Source organism: Sinocyclocheilus anshuiensis, unplaced genomic scaffold, assembly GCF_001515605.1.
Source record: "Sinocyclocheilus anshuiensis isolate Anshui unplaced genomic scaffold, SAMN03320099.WGS_v1.1 scaffold3132, whole genome shotgun sequence".
NCBI lineage: Eukaryota > Metazoa > Chordata > Actinopteri > Cypriniformes > Cyprinidae > Sinocyclocheilus > Sinocyclocheilus anshuiensis.
The window spans coordinates 170,728-193,015 of record NW_015554059.1 but is presented as its reverse complement, the minus strand read 5'-3'; the positions used below and the strand labels follow the sequence as shown (position 1 = coordinate 193,015).

General features: G+C 36.9%; 2 protein-coding genes across 8 annotated transcripts in view; both read right to left on the bottom strand.

Annotated features, from left to right (window-relative positions):
• The window catches only part of LOC107668538 (E3 ubiquitin-protein ligase pellino homolog 2-like), a 21,791-nt gene extending 19,927 nt beyond the window's left edge, over positions 1-1,864 (bottom strand). Inside the window, exons 1-2 of one of the 2 annotated variants that reach the window (XM_016460447.1) lie at positions 1,845-1,861; positions 1,536-1,735 (exon numbers count right to left, since the gene is read on the bottom strand). In XM_016460447.1, coding sequence (XP_016315933.1) covers positions 1,536-1,612 — 77 coding nt within the window. In that variant the 5' untranslated portion in view covers positions 1,613-1,735; positions 1,845-1,861. Of the gene's footprint in view, positions 1-1,535 lie in introns of both variants that reach the window. The other variant, XM_016460446.1, reaches the window with a different exon arrangement.
• Positions 1,865-13,010: 11,146 nt separating this feature from the next.
• Positions 13,011-22,288, bottom strand: part of LOC107668535 (kinectin-like) — a 49,281-nt gene continuing 40,003 nt past the window's right edge. For 3 of the 6 annotated variants that reach the window (XM_016460438.1, XM_016460441.1, XM_016460439.1), the window contains 11 exons: positions 22,234-22,288; positions 21,926-22,018; positions 21,719-21,808; positions 21,488-21,580; positions 20,656-20,724; positions 20,433-20,516; positions 19,670-19,753; positions 16,906-16,989; positions 16,685-16,774; positions 14,140-14,250; positions 13,011-13,819 (listed from right to left, as the gene is read on the bottom strand). The exon at positions 22,234-22,288 is cut by the window's right edge and continues 2 nt beyond it. In XM_016460438.1, the coding sequence (XP_016315924.1) occupies positions 13,781-13,819; positions 14,140-14,250; positions 16,685-16,774; positions 16,906-16,989; positions 19,670-19,753; positions 20,433-20,516; positions 20,656-20,724; positions 21,488-21,580; positions 21,719-21,808; positions 21,926-22,018; positions 22,234-22,288 (892 nt within the window). In that variant the 3' untranslated portion in view covers positions 13,011-13,780. The remainder of the gene's footprint in view (positions 13,820-14,139; positions 14,251-16,684; positions 16,775-16,905; positions 16,990-19,669; positions 19,754-20,432; positions 20,517-20,655; positions 20,725-21,487; positions 21,581-21,718; positions 21,809-21,925; positions 22,019-22,233) is intronic. The other 3 variants (XM_016460440.1, XM_016460443.1, XM_016460442.1) reach the window with 2 other exon arrangements.

The following is a 22,288-nucleotide window of genomic DNA, read 5'->3' as shown; positions in this document are numbered from 1 at the left end:
CTCAAGCGTGTGACGGAAATGTTACGCCCCTTACCATACTGTGATGCCGTGTGTCCCGGCCGGAGCGACGAGACAAAAACATTAAAACCCATTATAAACGAGGCATTTGTTGCATCCAGTGGGGACATAATTACGGATTCTAATGACTTAAGCCTCGTACACACCGGGACGATTATCGCGCGCGCTTATCGCCGACGTTTTTCAATGCGTCTTTTGTGTTCATACCAAAGCGATTTTCCCAGGCGATGAGCCGAGTGAACGTGCAAACTCACTCCCTGACATTAGATGGCACTTAATGAAAAACAGAAATACCCCGATACACATCAAATTAGTGTTGTCAAAAGACCCGGTATTTCGGTACCAAGTCACAAAGTAGTTTCGCTTTCACAACGAAGCACACAGCGTCTTCACGACATGGCGGCAGTGGCAACAATACTACAGCGAGAATAAAAGTTACGCCTTCTTTCTTTGCGTGAACATTTGGGCGGCGTTATGCAAATCTTCCCACATAGTGAGGTAGACATGTGGGGGCGTGTTAGAACGAGGCGTTTTAGGTAGGCGTGGTTGACTCTTAACTTTTATAAAGAATATCTCTTTGGATTTGAGACTTTAGTCTTTGCAACTTTACAGATCTTCTTTATGCACCAAGAGCTTGTAACACTCCAAAGAGAAAGGAAAAATTTAAATCGCATCATATGACCCCTTTAAATATCTCAAGAGTTGGGATGATTTTGATTGTAATGCTATCGAAATGAGTCTTGCAAATTTTGGATTGCCCTTATCTGACACATCCAAACCAGTACATACAGAGCATCTTTTAACTAACGAGGAAGACATCCAACATATGTAGTGCTCCATGAATGTTTTGAAAAGCCCTGCTCAAGACCACGGCGCACTTGTGATTTACAACGGGGGGGTATTATAAAAAGGAGACAGAGGGGGAACAAATATCTTTAGTGGGCTGCTTCCGAATTCCTCCACCGCCCTTCTTCTCGTTATGACTTCCCGTGCAGATGATGAACGAGCCCGATGAGAAAGTCCCATCAAGATCCGAACGCTGGTGCCAAAATAAGAGCCTTGAGGATGAAACCAGCTAAACCATCCACCCCCCATGATGGAGTAAAATGCACATCACATTTAAAAAACGTTTTTTAAATCATATGGAAATTACCTTAGAGGATGATTTTTCGTGCATAAAAATATAAGTGCCTACATGTAGTTCTTAGAGGCTCGTTTAAACTTACAGACAGCACTCGTTACAGCGCACGTGTTTCATTTGTGCAGTAACGTGAGTGCGTGAATTTTAGGAGCTGGGAGGTCTGTGTGTAAACAAACTATTTCCGTACTCTCCAAAAACGCAGTTATGAACGAAACAGAGGCTCAAAAATATGCTTGAGAGTTTCTAAAGAAGCCTATTTTGAGATTATTAAAGGCACGTGAAAGAATGTAACTTAGAAACAGCGAATAATATCAGAGAATCAAAGTCGTCAATATTGGACACACATGAGGAAAAATAGCTGCGCGCGTGGACTCACCCCAAAACCACCAGTTCGCCGTACTTTACTGGCTCTTTGGTGGGCGCACAGTGCTCCTCTTGACCCGGTGAAAGCATGAGGCTTTTCAAACAACACTCTCTCAATTACACGATCAATCCAGCGACGAAAAGGGAACAGACTTCAAAGGACGGTCCTAACTGCCACATTTCCCATTTACATGCTCCCAATCTTGAGTTGTACTTTTCAGAAAACAAAACAAAAAATAAACAGTTAAATCCTACATCCGAGAGAGATTTGATAATAATAATGATAATAGTAAAGCCTTAAGTCTCGGAGGCATTTCATTACAGGAACAGCGGATAACTTGGAGCTTCTATCCGCTGAAAGAAAAACAGTACTAGTAAGGGGTGGACCGTACCATTCACTTAAAACGACTTTCCGCGGGGAAGCATACGAAGAAACTTTGCAAATATTATAGTGACTATTCTCATAGCTTTATCATTGGTTAGTGTATACTTAGAAATGTTAGAGAACCGTGTTTCCTCTGCACAATCTGTAATGGAAAATTTGAGCCTGTGATATTTCACCTTTCAAGCTAAAAAAAAACGCACCCCCTCTAACGGCACAATCCAACACAACGGCGGTCTGAGGCGGCACCTTCAATTATGTAAACAAAGGCTGAAATTTAGACATATTTAAAGTAATATGCTTGGTTTTGAGAATTAAAAAAAATTAATAATAATAATTTGATAAAAACACATTTTTGTTTATTTATTTGTAAGTGTAACTCCTATAGTGCAAGAAAAAGCTCACATATCAGTAATCAAATAAATGTGTTTGCTTTTCCACTGATTTAAAACAACACACCAAGACCTCTACATTTTATTGTATCATACAGGCACGTTCACCCAAAATGGAAGGTCTGCCATTATTCACCCTCATGTCAAAGTGTTTTTTTGTTTGTTTTTTTTCGGCAGAACACAAAAGATGATATTTTGCAGAACATTCGTGGTCCAAAGAACACTGGACTCCTTTGGCTTTCATTGTAAATGGACAAAACCTTGTTAATCTATCTTTAAAACTATCCCTTTCATTTGCAGCTATCATTTTTGTAATATGCTGAATGGGATTTGCCTTTACGAATAAATGATTTTGACTTTCAAAAAGCTCATGTGCAGCCATAACATATGTAAATTATGCAATAGGGTCTGAGAATATAAACTGTTGACCTGTTGTAAAGCATCACCGTGTTAAATGCTGTCCGTTCCATCACAGACATCATGCTGTTCTAACAGCTCAGTCCACATGAATGAGCCATTTGCTAGGAGTTTGCTTTTCATCCATTCATGCCTTCACAGAAGCATTCAGATTCTGTTTACGTTTGATGGGTTGGTAAATAGGATTATAGATTTATTGAATCTCTATTTTAAACTCTGAGACACTAGAAATGTGTGTTTGCTTAAAGGCAAGACACCACAGGTGAATAGGGTAAACTTTTTGACTAATAGATATCACCACACTTCCCCAGATGATTAATCACAGTACAGTGAGACAGCTGTTTGTATTACAAGTTTTCTTAAATGTTATGTTTAAATATGCAAATGTGGCATTATCTAATTAAATATGTTCTAATTTGCATACATTTCCAGAATATAAATCCAAAATTCTTGTTTCATTTTAGAGTCTGAGGAGGTGTTGGATGTCTTTGTTTATGACTCCATAAATCAGAAAATACTGTCAACAGCAATAAGTAAGTAAAATAAATAAATATTCACCATGTTTTAGGAATAAAATGTTACATAAATCAGGAAAATGATACAAACTTGCAGCAATGCCAAGAAGAAACATTTGTGGGTTCACTTTCAATTAACATTTGATATAATAACCATTTTTTCTTAGAGTGAAGAACATTTAAATAATCTAAAGAAACTTTTCCACTATAAAATAAATAAATACATAAATATATAAACATTTTGCCCTGTGGAAATGTTTCACGAATGTTAAAGGTTCTTCATGAAACCATCAATGTCAATACCTTTATGAACTAACCCCTCAGTAAAAAAAATAAATAAATAAAAATCTTCATAATATAGATAAGAATAAAACTGGGGTGTTTGGTGTATGCAAGTGCTGCTGAAGCAGAGAGATTGTTTTTTGTTTTTTTAAGATTTGTATATAAAGATCTGAAAGATGTTAAGGAAGCAAAATAGGCCAAAATCTTAAAATTGTCCAGTGCATGGAGAGAAAAAAAAGGATTTTTTTTTTTTTTGTTCTTGCCTTAAAATTCTTGCCTTAAAAGATTTGTACACCCAAAAAGAAAAATGCTGTCATTATTTACTTTCTTTTTTGCATGGAACAGCAAATGAGTTGTGAGAGTGAGTAAATGATGACAGAATATGAATTTGTAGGGAAACGTTTTTTGTTTGTTTTTTTTTATCATTTTGACACATTAAAGGAAGAAAATGGCTCTCTTGCTGAAGTGTATGTTCTCATTCAAGTGTATGTTGTCAGTTTGCTTTCTCTGGATGAATGAATGCTAAAATAGTCTTGTTATTGATCACAAGTGGTGGGGTTTTGCCAAACCTCCTGATCAGCCGTTAAAGTGCCCCTATCATGCCATTTTTAAGGTTCCTGATATTGTTTTGGGAGTCTCCTACAAGAGGATTACATACATGCAAGGTCAAAAAACGCTTTCGTTTTCTCAAAATATGCATTTAATATCACCTCATTTTCCAGCGATTCTCAAACGATTCGTTCGAAGCAGTTCAAAGATTCAGTCTCTCTAAACCCCGCCTTTCCGTGAGCCTGCTCTGCTCTGATTGGTCAGATGGCCTAGTCTGTTTTGATTGGTCTACAGCGCGTTTCGGAAACGATAAGCCTATTTCAATAGTTCTGTATTTTGAATGCTTTACAGAAAATATAAATATCTATTATTTATCATACTTACAGGTTGTGATTCAGTGGAGCAGCTGGTCCAAATAAACAGGATACTGATCCATCTTTCAACAGCAAGCCTTTTGTGAATCCAGCATTGAACTCCTTGAGATTAAAGAAGCAGTCGTCAGTAGAATGACATGTTTGTGGGCAGGGTCAAGTTGTTCGTGGCCGGCCAACGTAGAACGCATTATGCAAATGTGTTACCCGGTGACGTGTAGCCGTCACGGAAGTGGGATTCGAATACTGATGACTCGTTTCAGCTGTTCAGAGTCGATTCTTTATTTTGGGAGAAAATAACTATTTATCGTGCACTTTCAGCTTTACAAATTTGCAGATCGTTTACATTCACATACAGCTGCATTACATACTGCATGAAAGGCAACATTGGAAATGGCGTAATAGGGGCACTTTAAACTCTACTGCTCCTTCATGTACTTTGATAACTGTTCAGTCATTCACACGTTCCTGCTGAATGTGTCACCTCCACACTTCTGTAAAGGCTTTTGTAATCAACCCACATGGTCACCACAGTCCATCCAGAGCAGTTGGGTTTTTTTGGCAGGTGTTTCACCTCCTTCACACTCCCTCAAAAAAACAACAGGGCCCCAAATGACTTTATCACAGCTGCAGTTCCTTCATTTATTCTGGAATCATTATATGGGTAAATGTCACAGCAATCCATTTTTTAAGAGAAATGGAGAAAAATTTGCTTAAAGAAAATGAAGGCTTCTTACAATATTTAAATACACACACACTTTGACAGTATTTGTTGTGCTGAATTAATGCTAATGGGAATGCAACTGAATAATGGGAATTACAAAAAAAACTAAAAAACATGTCCAGACACATATCAGTAAAGCGAAGTTGAGAGAGAGGACAGTGTGCTTAAAGGGATAGTTCACCCAAAAATGAAAATTTGATGTTTATCTGCTTACCCCCAGGGCATCCAAGATGTAGGTGACTTTGTTTCTTCAGTAGAACACAAACGGAGATTTTTAACTCCAGCCGTTGCAGTCTGTCAGTCGTATAATGCATGGCAATGGTAACAATCTATGAGAGTAAAAAAAACATGCACAGACAAATCCAAATTAAACCCTGCGGCTCGTGACGGCACATTGATGTCCTGAGACACGAAACGATCGGTTTGTGTGAGAAACCGAACAGTATTTATATAATATTTTACTTCTAATACACCACTATGTCCAACTGCTTTGAGCGCGCGCACGGCATCCGGTGCGTGAGGTGTGTACGCGCTCTGGCGCATTTTTGGGTGAACTATCCCTTTAAGTGTCACAGAGCAAAACAGGCTATAAACAGCCTTCATTTGCATTTTACAATATATAGTTAATACATTCATTCATTCATTTTAACTGAACATATTTTGAAATTGGACATAAATTTCACCCCATACCTATTTAAAATGTCACTGTCAAGTTTATTTATAGAGCAATATTAACAAGTGTAAATGTTACGGGGCGAACGAGACGCACGGATCCATCTGCGTGGTCATAAAAACAGGCAAGGTTCTGACAATGGCAAACAGGTATATTGAGGGCAAGACAAAAGAGTAATCCAAACCGGGTGTGAGTCAGTCGACAGCGAACGCTATCCAGAGGGCTTGGCGAGAGAAATCCAATAACACGAGCAGTAGTCCAGGCGAGGTGCAAACACAGTCCGAAACAGCAGGCAAAGGGTTAATCCAAGATAAACAGGCAAAAATCAGGTAACACGGGAAAGCAGGCAAGACAAGACTATTACTAGGAACTAAGGACTAGAAACTAGGGCAGGAAACTGGCTCTGTAATGTGCTACTACTAGGAGAGTGATAAACGCAAACAATACTCAGCATTCAATGGTGGTGTGAGACTGATTTATATAGTGTGTGTTATTGGTAGCAGCTGTGTGTGATTGGTTTCAGGTGAGCTTGTGATTAGTGCAATGGAGTATGGGAAATGTAGTCCAGGGTGATGTGTAACAGTCTGTGTGGTGCGAGAGTCAATATCATGGGAGGGCAACCTCTGGTGGCAAGTGGATGGAAGTTCATGGACCGGATTCGTGACAGTAAACACTAAAATAATCATTTAAAAGTGTCTCAATGACTCGTTCAGAAGTTTGAGGTGGATAAGATCTTTTGAATGTTTTTGAAATAAATATCTTCTACTCACCGAGGCTGCATTCACTTGACTAAAGGGGTCATATGATGCTTTTTTAAAGACCATTATTGTGTATTTGGTGTAACAGAATATGTTGACATGCTTTGTTCAAAAAACAACACATTATTCAAATACTGTACATTATTGTAGGTCCTCTATGCCCCGCCTCTAACAAACACGTCGTTTTCAACAAAGCCCCCTCCTTTGACAAGCGCAGTCTGCTGTGATTGGCCAGCTGACCCAGTGCATTGTGATTGGCCGGTCGGAAATGTGATGCCCCTTACCATAATCGCGAGCTTCATCTTTCAAAATAAATGTAAAGGCAGTAAATAATGTCATTAGTTTTACCATCAGTTCAAGCCCAAAAGGGGAACAGAGTCGCATGACAGACACAGTGATGAAGCTGGTATGTGTTTGCAGTACACAAGCCACGGTTAAGACAGCTGACTCCAATGTGATGTGACCTTGTCTCTCTCACACACACACACACACACACACACACACACAAACAGTCAATAGCAAATACTTAAACTAATAACAATACATACAGTAGCAGATTCAGAAGCGCCAGATTGTCATAGCAAAGTCAGAATTACCTCCTCTCCTAGGTTCACAAAACAGTCAGTACACACGAAACGGTCTCTTAAATAAAATTCAGCTTACCTTCACCAATAAACAAACTAATAAACCATGTACAGTACATACTTTTTTTTTTTTTACAGAAGCTCTTACTTTTAACTCATTACTTTTAAAATGCATTCATTTTGAGAGAATTTTAATTAATCATCTATTGTCATGATACACAAGGCAGAGACAGGAGGTAAGAGTGCAAACAAGGTGGTTTATTGACTGAGGCTGGCAACGAAGACAGATGGCAGGTAAATCGTGACAACAAGAGAGAGTTTGAGGGTTCTTAATTCTGGGTCCTTGGAGTCTGCTCTGTTGCAGGAGTCCGGGGAATGAACGGGATCAACCAGGGACAGGATCGCTGGAACGTAGGCGACACTAGCGGTAAGTAGAAACAACAGGTAAATAACCAAATGGAGTCTGGTTAGCTTGCTGTAGTGAACTGTAGATCGGACGGTGAGTGACTGAAAGGAGCGTGCTTTTGAAGGTGGCTTGATTGGTGGCGGCAGGTGCAGATGATCAGAATCCAGGTGAGGCTTTTGAAGGTGACTTGATTGGTGGCGGCAGGTGCAGGTGATCAGAATCCAGGTGAGTGTGATCTGGTGAGATTGGTGATCGTGACTGTGAACAGGTGTGAGCCGAGGAGGATTCTGGGGTATGGAGTCCAGAGCTGGTGACAGGTGACAGATACTCCCTGACATCTATTTAGAACATTCCAGACCTTGTAATTAATTACTGCAACACTAATCTAGTTTTAATCAGTTAGTTGCACGGTAGGCGCGTCCAAAAATGTGCTTCTATTGTTCTTACATTATGCCACTTCTGAATAAACAAACACAAGAACACAACATTTTGCTTAGTATGTTGATGAATAACAATGCCGTGTCAATGACTTAAATATATCTCAATTTTGCCAACATGCTGACAGCATCCTATGAGCACATGAGTTTTTTTATGAATTACAGTCAACCCCTCTATACACACGTGCCTGGATGAAGGATCAAATACTCACTCGCTCATTCCATCTTGATGGATAGCAGATGCAAAGACTTGCTGTTCCTGAAAGGCATGTGTCTGGTTTAGATCTTTATACTATGAGAATATAACTGCATATACAACAGAGAAATTATGGGCATGACGCATGACAGAATGATTGCGCAACTTAGAGTCAAGATCTGGACCAAATCATAATTTATTTTTCTTTCATAATGCATAAACACTACTCAGGATGAAGACAACATGCTAGTTTATTTTGTGGGTGGCTGTCAGGGCATTGTTATGCCATTGTTATGCTGTCTTTTGGGTCAATTTTAGTGGATCCCTATAGTGCTGAAGAACTCACCAGTCACCAGTTACATTTATGAAAGTTAAGAATGTGTATGACTAACAGTTCGAACTCACAGTGACTCTTTCTACGACAGCAGAGTCAGTCAATTATGTTGTTATTACTCAACCTGTGTAAGTCTATCAGACTGTGAGAGCTTCAAGAATATCTTTGAGGACGTTGACTCATGTAAGTTATTGCTTCAGGTCAGAGGAGTAATGTCACGCTCTGTGTTCATGTGATATTTTACACCACTTCCAAAATGAACACCTAAAGCAGGAAAATCCTGTTTAGCCTCCTCTGATTATGAATCATAATGGAATATATTTCCATACTATCCTTACTATATCTGCAGAGACTATGTACCCTTGTGAAAAAGTACACTTTTGCATACTTTTAAAGATTACAGAAATAACATACATTAAAAGAATATACTAGTGTGAATTGAATGTTATGTTTTCAGACACTTAATTGCATGTTATTTACAATTAAATGAAACTGTATTATAGTATGAATTTATAATAAATGCAATTAGTTAAATTTAAGAGTGATTTTTGATGCACTCAAGTAAGACTTAAGTATATTTAATATGTAATATCATAATTCTGTTGTCATTCAAATATGGTTTAAGTGTCATTTTGAATGTACGGACAAGCATTTAAACTAAAACTTTAATGACATTTCTATTGAAATGTGTATGTCTGTATTTAAATATATTTGTAATAACACTTTTGCAATGAAGTTGCAATTTAGTGCATTTAAAACAATTAAAATTATAATCAAGTACTTTACACGTGCTTTAATAAACATAAGTGTACATCTTTAAAAACACAACAAAATATGAGTAAAACTTTTAATTTGACATCATTACTTTTTAAAACAGCTGCCTATGTGTGTTAAGAAACAGTCATGAAAGTGTGCTCTCTTAAGTATAAGTGGCCTTTTATTTCAATAATGTATAAATAACTCCAAGTACGTTTTTTTAATAATCATAAGGTTTGACGCACACTACAAGTGCACATTTAAGCACACTTCTTTTTCACAAGGGTATACTGCGCGTAGTATGTAAAAACATTTGAAAAAATGCAATTTATGCAACAGAGGAAACTGTGGTACTGTATCTCAGAGTACTGACAACAATGAATTGGAAAGCTCACAATTCTCTATTTAGGAGGAATACATTTTTTAATACTAGTGAAAAATTTAAGGGGGTCTGAATACTTTCCGTACCCACTGTATATACAGGGAAAAAAGCATCTGTTCTCTTTTAGTTAACTTCTATATTTTTCATATTTCCACACTGGTTAGGCCTACATATCCGTTCTGTTGTATTATTATTTGTATTATTAATAATTCATTGTATTATTTTGCTTTCATGGTGGCAAAGCAAGCAGCCGAATGGCTATATTGAAGTAATGATTCATTCAGTATGTGAGTCACATGTTGATTCAAACATGTAAATATTATACCCACCAACACACTTTAACACCTTATGCACCACCATTCTTATATTTGCAATGCCCAGTTATTTCCACTCTGCGAACCACATTTTAAAAACCACTGCTCTGGAGTGTCATGTCATTGTATTATGTAGCTGTAGCATTGAGATATCCACACAAAAAAATGACTGGAATAGCAGAAAGACACTAATTAGAAGGGGGAGACCGCACACTTTTTGGACATACATGCACTGTAAAAAACATTCCGTAAAAATTCCGGTAAAAAAAACAGCAGCTGTGGTTGCCAGAATTTTACCGTAAAAAATACGGTAGCAACGTTTTAGGTTTTACGGTTTTAACTTAAATTTACAGTTAAATACCGTAATTTCGTTAACTGATATAATGTTAATATACCAACTTTATTGAAGTACTGAAATCTGTTTTGTACCTTTGTAATACACTGATAACCACCCAATGCAGGTGGTGATGAGAATATACAAAACTGATAAGAAAAAACTAAGAAGAAACATAGTTATTTCAACAAAAAGACATCAAATTTGAAATGTAACGCAGGGAATTCTGGGAATGTCCAAAAACGGTATACTACCGTAAAATTAATGTCCAATACGTGTAATGTCCAATACAGTTTTTCACCGTATATAGTAGGGCAATTTACCGTTAACCATTTAACAGGTTTTTACTGTAGCATTTTTACAGTCTTTTACCGTTAAATTCACGGTCATTTTTTACACTACATGTCACTACTTTACCTCCATGCCAGTGTATGATGGTAAAATGTCCATAGTGACAATGTCATGGACAGAGGCAGGTCTGGGATCAGCTGATTGCAGTATGATACAAGGAGGGAATGGCTGGAATGTGTTGAGACTACGCTAGCGAGTCTGCTGACCTCAGAGCCACACAAAAGTCTTGTTGTTGTCCTTTAACTTGTTCTTCACCCTTCATTAAAATCTAAATCATTGCAGCCTTGTGGAGAAAGACAAAGGTAAGTGAAAATGTGTGATGTAGGCTACTTTGAATTTGAAGCATTGTGTGAACATTAAGCAGACGTGATTCATTTAAAGGGGCAGTTCACCTGAAAAATAAAAATGCACCACTCTCACTTTGCAATCGGTTACCAGGTTCTTAAATTGTGAAAGAGCAGCTTGGACATTCTACTAAATAACTCACATTTTTATGTTCCATTGGAAGAAAAATTATAAGTCTACTTGGTTTGTCTTATATGAGGGTGATTAAGTAGATGCTAATTATAAATAATTGATCATTTATAAAATAACTGCATTCCGTTCTTGTAATGAAGTCTGAAATGACCACTATAGGTCTGTTTTCGTATTTCATAGAGAATGAGCTTCATCATGAGAAATGATGGGAATTTTGGAATCACATTATTATGAAAGAAAATTAATGTGTTCTTTCTATCGAGATTCCCGTCCAGTTGACTGCTATAAAGACATTTATTAAATTATGACTGCCCCCTGCTGTAGTCAACAACTCATTACAAGTTCATTTTCTGAAAACTATAACCAGAAAATCAAAACTACTCAAATTAAAACTCATTTATACAAACCTCAAAACGAAAAATCCCATTCAAAGCTAAATGCTTAAAAATAAATATATACACTACTCTTAAAAATTTTTGGCAGTGGTTTTGGGTGATTAGTAAGATTATTTTAAATAAATTAATACTTTTATTCAGCAAGGATGCATTAACTGACAGTACAGTTTTACATTGTTTAAAAAATATATTTTTCAAATCAATGCTGTTCTTTTTATGACACTAGAGACTGGAGTAATGATGCTGAAAATTCAGCTTTGCATCACAGGAATCAACTAGGCCTACATTTTAAAAATATAATAAAATAGAAAAATTATTTAAAATTGTAATATTTCACAATATTACTGTTCTTAGTGTATTTTCGAATAATTCGTATTGTATTTGAATAATTCGAATAATTTGTATTGTTGCCATCTAATCGACGGTATAAGGTTCCGAGATAAAATCGAATTAGACTAAAGTATTCTGTTGTACACCAAGCTATATTAGAGCTGAATACTTAAATCCTTACCGGAACCTTGAAAAGTGTTTTTTCCTTTCTTTTTATTTTTCTTGTGATTGTATAAGTCTGGTCTGTCTCTTGGCCACGTGATAATGTTCTGCAACTGAGAGTGAACTTACTGTACCGCAAGACAAATTTCAGACTTTGTCTGACAATAAAGTTAAATCGTAATCATTAATAATTGCAGCCTTGGTGAGAATAAGAGACTTGTTTAAAATAAAAATAATAAATACTTTTATAATAATGTATAATTGTGATTTATTTTTATTTTTTTACTTTATATAGAAGCTAAATTCCCCTTAAAGTAATAGTTCACCCAAAAATTAAAATTCTGTCATTAATTACTCACCCTCATGTCGATCCAAACCAGTAAGTCCTTCATTCATCCTCGGAACACATATTAAGATATTTTTGATGGAATCCGAGAGCTTTCTGACCCTCCATAGACAGCAAGGCAACTACCATGTTCAAGGCCCAGAGATGTAGTGAGGACATCATTAAAATAGTCCATGTGACATCAGTGGTTCAACCGTAATTTTATGAAGCTACGAGAATACTTTTTGTGCGCAAAGAGAACAAAAATAGCAGGAAATAACCATTTTAATTTTTGGGTGAACTATCCCTTTAAGTCTCCATATATAAATTATTAAAATGATAAATTAATGTAGCATAGTTAAAATTAACCATAGATCATAAATGAATCATATTATTCATTAAAATAATTATATCAGCCTAATGTGTGTGATGTTAGTTTGTTTTAAAATAAACTTTTTTTACTCCCAAAACTGTAGCCTTTTAATACTGTTCCAGCCAACTATGCCAGTGTGCAACATTATTTACCATTACCGTTTTCAAATAACTCTGAAAATTAATAGGTTCAAAAAGTGAAGCAAGCAAGAAAGCAAGAAAGAAAGAAGTGTTATAAAAAATAAAAATCGAGGCCACACTGCATTTTTAATCAAGCATCCCTTTTATTACCGGTCACCTGTTTTACAAAAAAATGAAATATCAGTGTTAATGAAATAAGCAACAGTATAGAGTGTGATAACAGATGAGGAGGATGCCTCTGAGCAGCACTTAAAGAATTGCTTGCAGTGGTGTTTAGCACAGATTTAACCCGTCTTTCACCCATGATATCATAATATGTCCCTCATTACAACAGGCCCCCAGGAAAACAAATACTAAACTGAGCATAATTAGTCAGGAAAAGCATTTATTGGTTTAAAACGGATCTCTTGCATGTGCCTCTGAACTTAAGGGTTTCAAGACAAGAGCTGAAAACATAGTGAATGTCAGTAGATTTTAAGTTATTTTATTTTTAAAACGACACAAATATCCTCAATGTACTTTATATGAAAGGATAAAACCCTCTCTGGTCGAAGAGAGCTAACAAAAAGTAGTATTCAAAGTATTTGGACTGAAAATGGGTCAAATGAAATGTGAACGAGTCTAACCGTCTCGTCTATCGGATGCCTTTGCTCTGTATGTCTACTGAATATGAGGAATGCCACAGCATTAGAAAGGATCCGGTTCACTGAGTGCACGTCGTCAGGGTCCTGCTGGGAGAACGGGACCCCAGGCTGGAGTGTGCTGGGATTGGGGACTGGTTTAACTGGAGATCACATGGTAGATCAGGTGTGGTACACAGGGCTGGAATCAAACGGTGGGTTATTCTGGTATGATGTCATTTGGCTTTATGAGAGCACACTGAAGTCTTCCTCGTTTCATTACAGTTTATAATTAGAGTATAATTTATCCCCATCATCCTGAAACAAAAAGACATTAAGGCACTTGTTTAACATAACTTGTTTGGGAGCAAACATTACCAAATACAGTAGTCAACAGAATTAATTTACAGCAATCAGAGTCACTGGAAATTAATTTTCTGCTATTTCTGTGAACTCCACTAAATATTTATGTTTTTTTACATTATGTAAGAAAAAGCATACATAGGCAAAGCTGGTTAAAAGCCAAGTGTAAAATGTCTAATATTGGTTGTATTTATTTTTATCTTTTTAACTACAGTGACTTGATCTAAGAAACAAAACTAGAATACAGTTCAGGAAAAAAAAAAAAAGGAACCTACCCTTTCATTTCCCTTGGTAAGCTGTCTGTTGACAGACTGAAGTAGTTCTTGTAGTTCCTGTACGGTCTGATTCAACCCTGCAGTCATCTTCTCCTTACGGTCAATCTCCTCCTAAGAACATGAGTCAAAAGATTGCACAAGTCAGCCAGACATTTTTAAAATGTCACAATTTTCCAAAGGCTAAAATCAATGACCACACTTGCAGTGTTTTAGTATCACTGAGATTCTTATAGTTTTTATTAATATTTGTATATTTTCATTTAAATTTTCGTTCCTGTTTTCGGTTTTATATAGTTGTAAAGTATGTATAGTTTTATTATATATTGTATTTAGTTATATATTTTATTTAGTCTAGAGTTTTTATTAATATTCATTTAAATTTCACTTTTAGTTTTAGTACATCAAGTTAAACCTGATTAAAAAGATAAATGTTGCCTTGTAAACTTGCTGAATTTTAAATTTTTTTGTTACATGAAATGCTTATGGTAGTGCTGTCAATCTATTAAAAAAAATTTACAAATTAATCACATTTTTTCTGAAATTAATCACGATTAATCCCACCTAAGTTTTTAAATATACTTTTATATGGCAATAATTTCACATTCAGTCTTCAAATTAATGTATAAACAACAAAGACAGTATATTTTTAATATTTGTTTAATGGCATCTTTTTTTTATGACTCAAGGCAAATATCACTGATACTAATACTACTACTACTGATGTCTCTATGAAATTGTTTTTTCCCCTAATATTTAACCATTGACTAGCCGTTCAACATTACAAGAGCTGTTAATTTTAACATTTATTAGAATATTATTAAAATAACTTCTAATTTAAGTGAACTTAAAACAGTCTTCACATAAACCATTATAATAAATGTCATATTTAGTTACCTGTGCCCTTCAGCAAGTAGGAAATATACAGAAATTGAATAAAGTTATCAAACACTAAATTCTAATTTAAATAAAGATTAATCTTTAAAGCTACAAAAGTTACTGATTTCCTCTATTTTTTTTTGTTAGTTTTTTGATTAACAGTCATCACAGCAGCTGGGTTATTATGCTATTTTTGCTACCATTACTTTAAGAGCTGCCGCTGCTAAACACGACGCGGATCTGACACGCATCATATTTTCTCACGACTCTTTACCTTTTCTGACCCACTTTAGGTCTTAAAGTCTCTACTAATGAGCTGACGAGTTGAATCGGGTGTGTTAGATGAGGGAGACAGTGCTGGGCTGCTCCAGGACAGTTTTGAAAACCATTTCAGAGACGTTCATAAATCTGACTCATATATAACAAATACTTACATGCAGAGTTTTAAGGCAGCTTTAATCGCCTTTTTGGCAACTTAACTGACGACATAACTATGACACTGCATGCTCGTAGTTTCTTTCGCGCTTTGGTATGAAATGATACAGTCTACAGCGCGCGCTGCCGCATTTGTGTGTGCAATTGAAGAGCACGTGCTGTGAGCACAGTATAACGGCTGACAGGACAAGAAAATTGGTTTTTACTGACATACTGTAAAGGCCTCTCATCTGGCCGCATTTCACTGTTGTTCTACTGAAGCTCCCTCGTCACCTGTACCTTTTCTGCGCTCGTTTGACTCGCGCCTGGTGCTGAGGTGAAGTTGGAGTGCGCATCTGAAAAGTCTCCCATTTGTTGTGATCGTAAAGACGTTCTGAGTCTAAATGCAATTCTTCAATTCAATTAACAAGAAAAAAAGAGACAGAAGCTGCAGTTGTGAGTGGGGTGGCCAACCCTAGCTCCACCCCTGCGTTAATTGCGTTAAATATTTGTAACGCGTTAAAAATTAACTACCTGCGTTAACGCGCTAATTGTGACAGCACTGGTTAATGGATTTCCTTGTAGTTTACTATAAATCATTGCACAATACAGTTCGCTCTTCTCAGCCATTTTTCAATAAACTTATTGAACGTCATTTTCCTCAATGTGTGTGTGTATATATATATATATATATATATATATATATATATATATATACCAGTATGGGCAGCCAGTCTTTCTTTCATATAGTACTGTACTGTATATGCTAACTGTATATTATAAACAGTGTGGCTTTTTTAACAAAAATATACGTTTTGTGAAGAAATTCAAATGCCAAAATATACATACATAAGAATATGCAAGGACATAAGTAACTAAAACATAACTATATATGATATTATGCATGTATAAAACTACTTCATATGTAATTCTACTCCTGCTTGACATGATAGGCCTAAAATCTATTTCCATCTCCCCAGTAACAGCCTGTATGACATGCTGGTGTGTCACACACACACACACACACACACACGTATACAACCCTATAAAATAGTGGTATTTAAATTTATGATCATTATAAAGTGTTTCAAGTCAGTTCTCCTCAAATTCACACAGGTGTCCTAGTACAGTAACTACTGGTGTAGTTCATCTCATTAACCCACTCACATCTGACAACCAAAAACTGTCCACACGTTAAATAGTATATTGTTTTGTAATTATGGTTTTATCATTTAAAAGCTAACAAACTTCTCACCATTTGCGTGAGGCTGCTGGTCTCTATCAGGTCAGCTTGGCCTGCTTCTTTAATGATCTCTGCCTGAATCAACTCCAGAGACTGCTGGGCCTGTGACCAGGTGACACAGCATACAATGAGAGAAAGAAAATAACTTGATAGCTAACAAGTTTCTTAACCACTTCAGTGTTTTAAAATGTGGATGGTTTAACAGAAAGTTCCTCCTGCATCACGAGCTTTACCTTATAAAGATCTCCAGCCACTTTCTGTCGCTCACTCTCCTCCGTCTCAAGCTTACACAACGTCTCAGTCAGCCGAGTCTTAAGCTGAACAAAAACCCAAGCCAAATATCACTTTACTGACAAGTCAATGATGGGGCTCTTAAACGGATAGCTCACCTAAAATGAAAATCATTTACTCACCCCCAACTCTTTCAAACCCTTTATGTCTTAATTTCTTCTGTGGAGCAGAAAAGGAGCTATTTAGAGCAGAATGCCCAAGCTGCTCTTTTTCATAAAATAAAAGTTGAGTGTAGCTGTCAGGATTTTCAGTAAATATTGACAATGTTGAAATGAATAGACTATTTTAGTGATACTTTGTTTGGCATTTTGGAGCTGGAAACCAGCTGGTCCCTATTCACTGCCACTGTATGGAAGAGAGCAGCTCTGACACTCTGCTAAACATCTCCTTTGGACTTCCACAAAACAAAGAAAATCATACAGGATTGGAATGACATGAGTAAATGAGTTTGGGAAGAACTATCCATTTAAGGAATACAGTTATCTGTGAGGAATACTTGAAATTAATTTTATTTTTCTCTAACACACAAATGTTTGTAGTAAAGTTTTGGTTATGATAACAGCTACTTCAAAAGTACACCGACTTAGAAATGGACATTTAAATTGTGGAAATTTAAGTTTCCTTTACAAAACGGTGAAGCAGGTGATGTCTAAATGTCAAAAACACACAAACACTGATGATTTGACACTAGTTCAGAGAATAAAAGGTGAAAGAACATTCAATGGACAAACATTTTACACTAGAATAAAAAACAAAAAAAACACTACTGTTCAGAATTTTAAAGTTGATAAGAGATTTTAAGGCTTTGAAAGAAGTGTCTTATGCTCACCAAGGCTGCATTTAGTTGATCAAAAATACAGTAAAATCACTGATTTGATGAAATATATTACTACAACTTAAAATATATTTTAATATTTTGTTCATTGTCATTTATTCCTGTGATGGTAAAGCTGAAATTTCAGCATCATTACTCCAGTCTTCAGTGTCACATGATTCTTCAGAAATCATTCTAATATGCTGATTTGCTGCTCAGGAAACATTTCATTTTATTATCAATGTTGCAAACAGTTGGGCTGCTTAACATTTTTTGTGGAAACCATGCATTTTTTGTAATGATTCTTTTGATAATCAGAAAGCAAAAAAAGAACAGCATTTATTTGAAATATATATTTTTGTAAATCTAGTTCACCCAAAAATTAAAAATCTGTCATTAATTACTCACCCTCATGTCGTCCCTAATCAGTAAGACCTTCGTTCATCTTCGGAATACAAATAAAGGTATTTTAGATCCGAGAGCTTTCTGACCCTCCATAGACAGCAACGCAACTACCACATTCAAGGCCCAGAGATGTAGTAAGGACATCGTTAAAATAGTCCATGTGACATCAGTGGTTCAACCATAATGTTATGAAGCTACGAGAATACTTTTTGAGCGCAAAGAAAACAAAATTAATGACTTTATCCAACAATTCTTCTCTTCTGGGACAGTCTCTGCCGCCATTCAGGACAGTACCATGACTCATGTGTGTGGTGCTGCTGACGCAGAAGCCGGCGCTCTGATGTAGAACCCGGATGCGCCGAGCCTTGTTTACAAGCAGAGGATGCACACACATGAACGCGCGTCGAAGACTGACACGGAAGAGAAGAAACTGTTGGATAAAGTCATTATTTTTGTATTCTTTGCACACAAAAAGTATTCTCGTAGCTTCATAACATTACGGTTGGACCACTGATGTCGCATGGACCATTTTAACGAAGTCCTTACTACGTTTCTGGGCCTTGAATGGAGATGGTCCTCACTGCAGAACACAAGATCCAGGGGGCACGGTTGGATCCAGATCCAACTCCTCCCACCTTACATATACCTAAACCTACCCGTCTCCACCCCCTGATCTCTAAACCCACCCATCTCCACCCCTAAAACCTAGCAATCTCCACCCCCTAGATCTGGATCCACCCACGCCCCCTGGATCTTGTGTTCTGCAGTGAGGGGCTACTGCTTGAATGTGTCAGTTACATTGCTGTCTATGGAGGGTCAGAAAGCTCTCGGATTTCATCAAAAATACCTTAATTTGTGTTCTGAAGATGAACAAAGGTCTTATTGGTTTGGAACGACATGAGGGTGAGTAATTAATGACAAAATTTTCATTTTTGGGTGAACTATCCATTTAACTGTGACTTCTGATCAATTGCCAAACAAAAGTATTTAAAAAAAAAAATCTTAATGAGCCCAAATCTTTTGAACAGTAGTGTGGTGTAACAGACAAGAGCTGAGCCTTTAAGAATGTGCGTGTGCTTGTGTCTGCATTTCCAAGTTTTAAGCAAAGGTGGCAGTAAGTCAAACTGCGACCGCAGAGTAAACAGAGTAAGGTATTAGATGACAGATTAACACATCGTAACTTTGGCAAGGTGTACCTGTCATCTTTAATGTTTCATATGATCAGGACTTGATCTTTTCTCAAGAACAGCATTTATTGTTAAATTAACGGCAATTTATGATGCCGTTTTGTCATTATTCGAGCATGACAGCGTAATTATTGGAAAATGAATTCACATTTACAGCTGAATAAATGGTCAGAAATTAGAGATAACAGATAGTAAGCCATTGCCGTAAAAGTCCAGGCCCTTGAAGCGAGCGCCCTCACCCACGTGAGCTCAAGAGGAGAAAGGGAAAGCTACTTCAGTTTAACCAGGGGGACGTCTTACCAAATTCAACTCCTCATTCTGCCTGACGGCCTTTGTGTACGAGCCGTCGAGTTTGCTTTGCAACTCGGTCAAGAGATCTTTGAGCTGAAATGAAGTTTGAGATGTTTAAGGGATGAGTGGGGCTGAGAAACTGGGTGGTGGTTTTGGAGGAAGTGTCTGAATTTGATACAATAAATAAGGGACTTCCTATGTCATTTCCAACATGTCCATGGAAGATCAAGACTTGTAATGTTCTACTGAAGAAATGTTATGTTCCCTGAGAAACATCCAGGAAAGTTGAGCATTATTGATTACCACAGAAAAGAATTCTGACTCGCTTACAATGGAAGTAATTGTGGCAATATTTAAACCCTCTACTTCGAAGGAAGGAACAAGTCGAAATTTCTTTCTCTGGTAATCGACAGCGTGCTGTAAAAGCATAGAGCTTAACTTGCATCGAACCCGGAACATTCCTTTAAGACCGTTCTATCCTCAGTCCAGACAATAAAAGCTTTCTACAAAGATCTGCAGGTTAATGAGAGCATTGGAAAGATCACGTCAAGTATGTCATAAATTCGTTCATCACTGATAGCTGCGATAGTTCGGACTGAGGATAGACAAGTAGATGCCAACCCTTCAACAGATTTTAGTTTAGCTGCTAAAATCTAATGTGTTAAGACATTTAAAAACGACACAACCACAAGCAACAAACTAAAATATGACAGAACGAGAGAAGCATAAGCATGCAGTGAGGCTTCTGAATGTCTTTAGTATTTGTGCTCACCTCTCTGACCTCTGACACATAGGTGGCGCTCTCACGCTCCGCTCTCTCCAGTTCAGCCTCCATGTGCTGTTTGTCTTGCCTCAACTACAATATATACATTGCAAAGCAGTATTCAAAGGTATATTCTTCAGCTCAGAGCTATTTTGTTTGTCAAATTCAAGGTGCAAGTAGTACCGCGTTTCAGAGCTGATAAAGAGCAGGTTCAAACTGAAAGCAAACTCACACTCTCCACATCTCCATCTGAGTTCAGTCTGTCCACTTCCTGTTCCAGTGCAGTTACCCTCTGAGTCATCTAAACACCAAAAGCATCACATTTTTACTTTGCAGTCTAACTTGATGAATCTTACAAAAACACTAGGTCACAGTGGAAAAAAAAAAAGAAAAAAGAAAAGACATTACGCATTAACACAATTATATTCATAAAAATTACACACATTTTCACCCAAATTGTCATTACCATTTTGTGTGATGATTTTTTGGTATATCACATTCTAATTATTTATTTACTTAATTAGTTAATACATTTATTGTACTGTACTACTATTAGATATTGTATTACAAATACTATATAATAAAATATAACTTGTATAATACAAAGAATCCTAGAAAAATGATGACTGTTTCTGCAAAAAATATTAAGCAGCACAACTGTTGTGACACTAAAGACAGGAGTAACGATGCTGAAAATTCATCTTTGCCATCATATTTTAAAATATATTCGAATACAAAAACATTTTATTGTAATAATTTTACAATATTGATGTTTTTTTGATGAGCATAAGAGTCTTCTCTTATAAACATTACAAAAACAACTATAACTTATAATATAATAACATATAGTGTCAAAACGCATTGTGATGCCATGAATCCGACAATGACTGAATGCATCAACTGATGAATGTATTAACTGATTTACTATAATAATACCTCTAATGATGCACTGCAGGATTTAGTAAAGAACCCTAATCATAATTTTTGCATTAAACCTGACTAAAATGTCAAAGGAGTAGTGTATGTTTGAGGAAAGCCAACGTAGTGTGTTTGTTTTTACCAACCTCTCTGAGATCAGCCTGTGACTGCTCCAACTTCTCCCTCCAGCGCGTCTCCTCCTGCTCCACACTGCTCTGTAGCCGCTGCAGGATCCCTTCCTGTGCACCCAGCACCATCAAAACCCCTCAATAACACCATCACTACACACCCCTCAGCCCACTGCTGCTAACATACTGTCAGGTGTCAAACATTTAGATTTTTAAAAATCGCAGACAGACGCCATGAACACAACTCACAGTCTCCGCTAGCACTTTCTTGTACGTCTCACAATCTTTCTGTAGAACTTTCTGGGCCTCCTCAGCCTCCTTCAACTTTTCTGCTAAAGCCTGCCCAAAAAAATGAATCTTGAACTCTTCTGAACGTTTATGCATCCACTTGATTCATGAAGCACTGGAACTGGTTCATTAGATATTGTCTCTGGAAGATTTACAATGCATCTGTACCTGGGCATCTCCAGCTCCTGAAGCAGAGGTCACTTCTCCAGCCGAGCTCTCTCTCACAGATGTCTCAAACTTCTGTAGCCACTGCTGGTGGTTCTGCACAATCAGAATGTAAATGTACATTAGAGGATTCTGCAATCATGCACAGGGCACTGAAATACACTGTAAACGCAATGCACATTTCTGCACAGATGTGAATCCTGTTTCAGTATATTAGGATAGGGATGTGAAATAAATTACCTGTGCTTTCCTTGCACAACTTTGGTTACAAATTTTTTTTTGCTTTGCATGTGTGTGTTAGTATTGTGCACCTGGTCGGTGGGCAGCGGCACGTGCGGCAGGAGTCTGTGCAGCAATGCTCGGCAT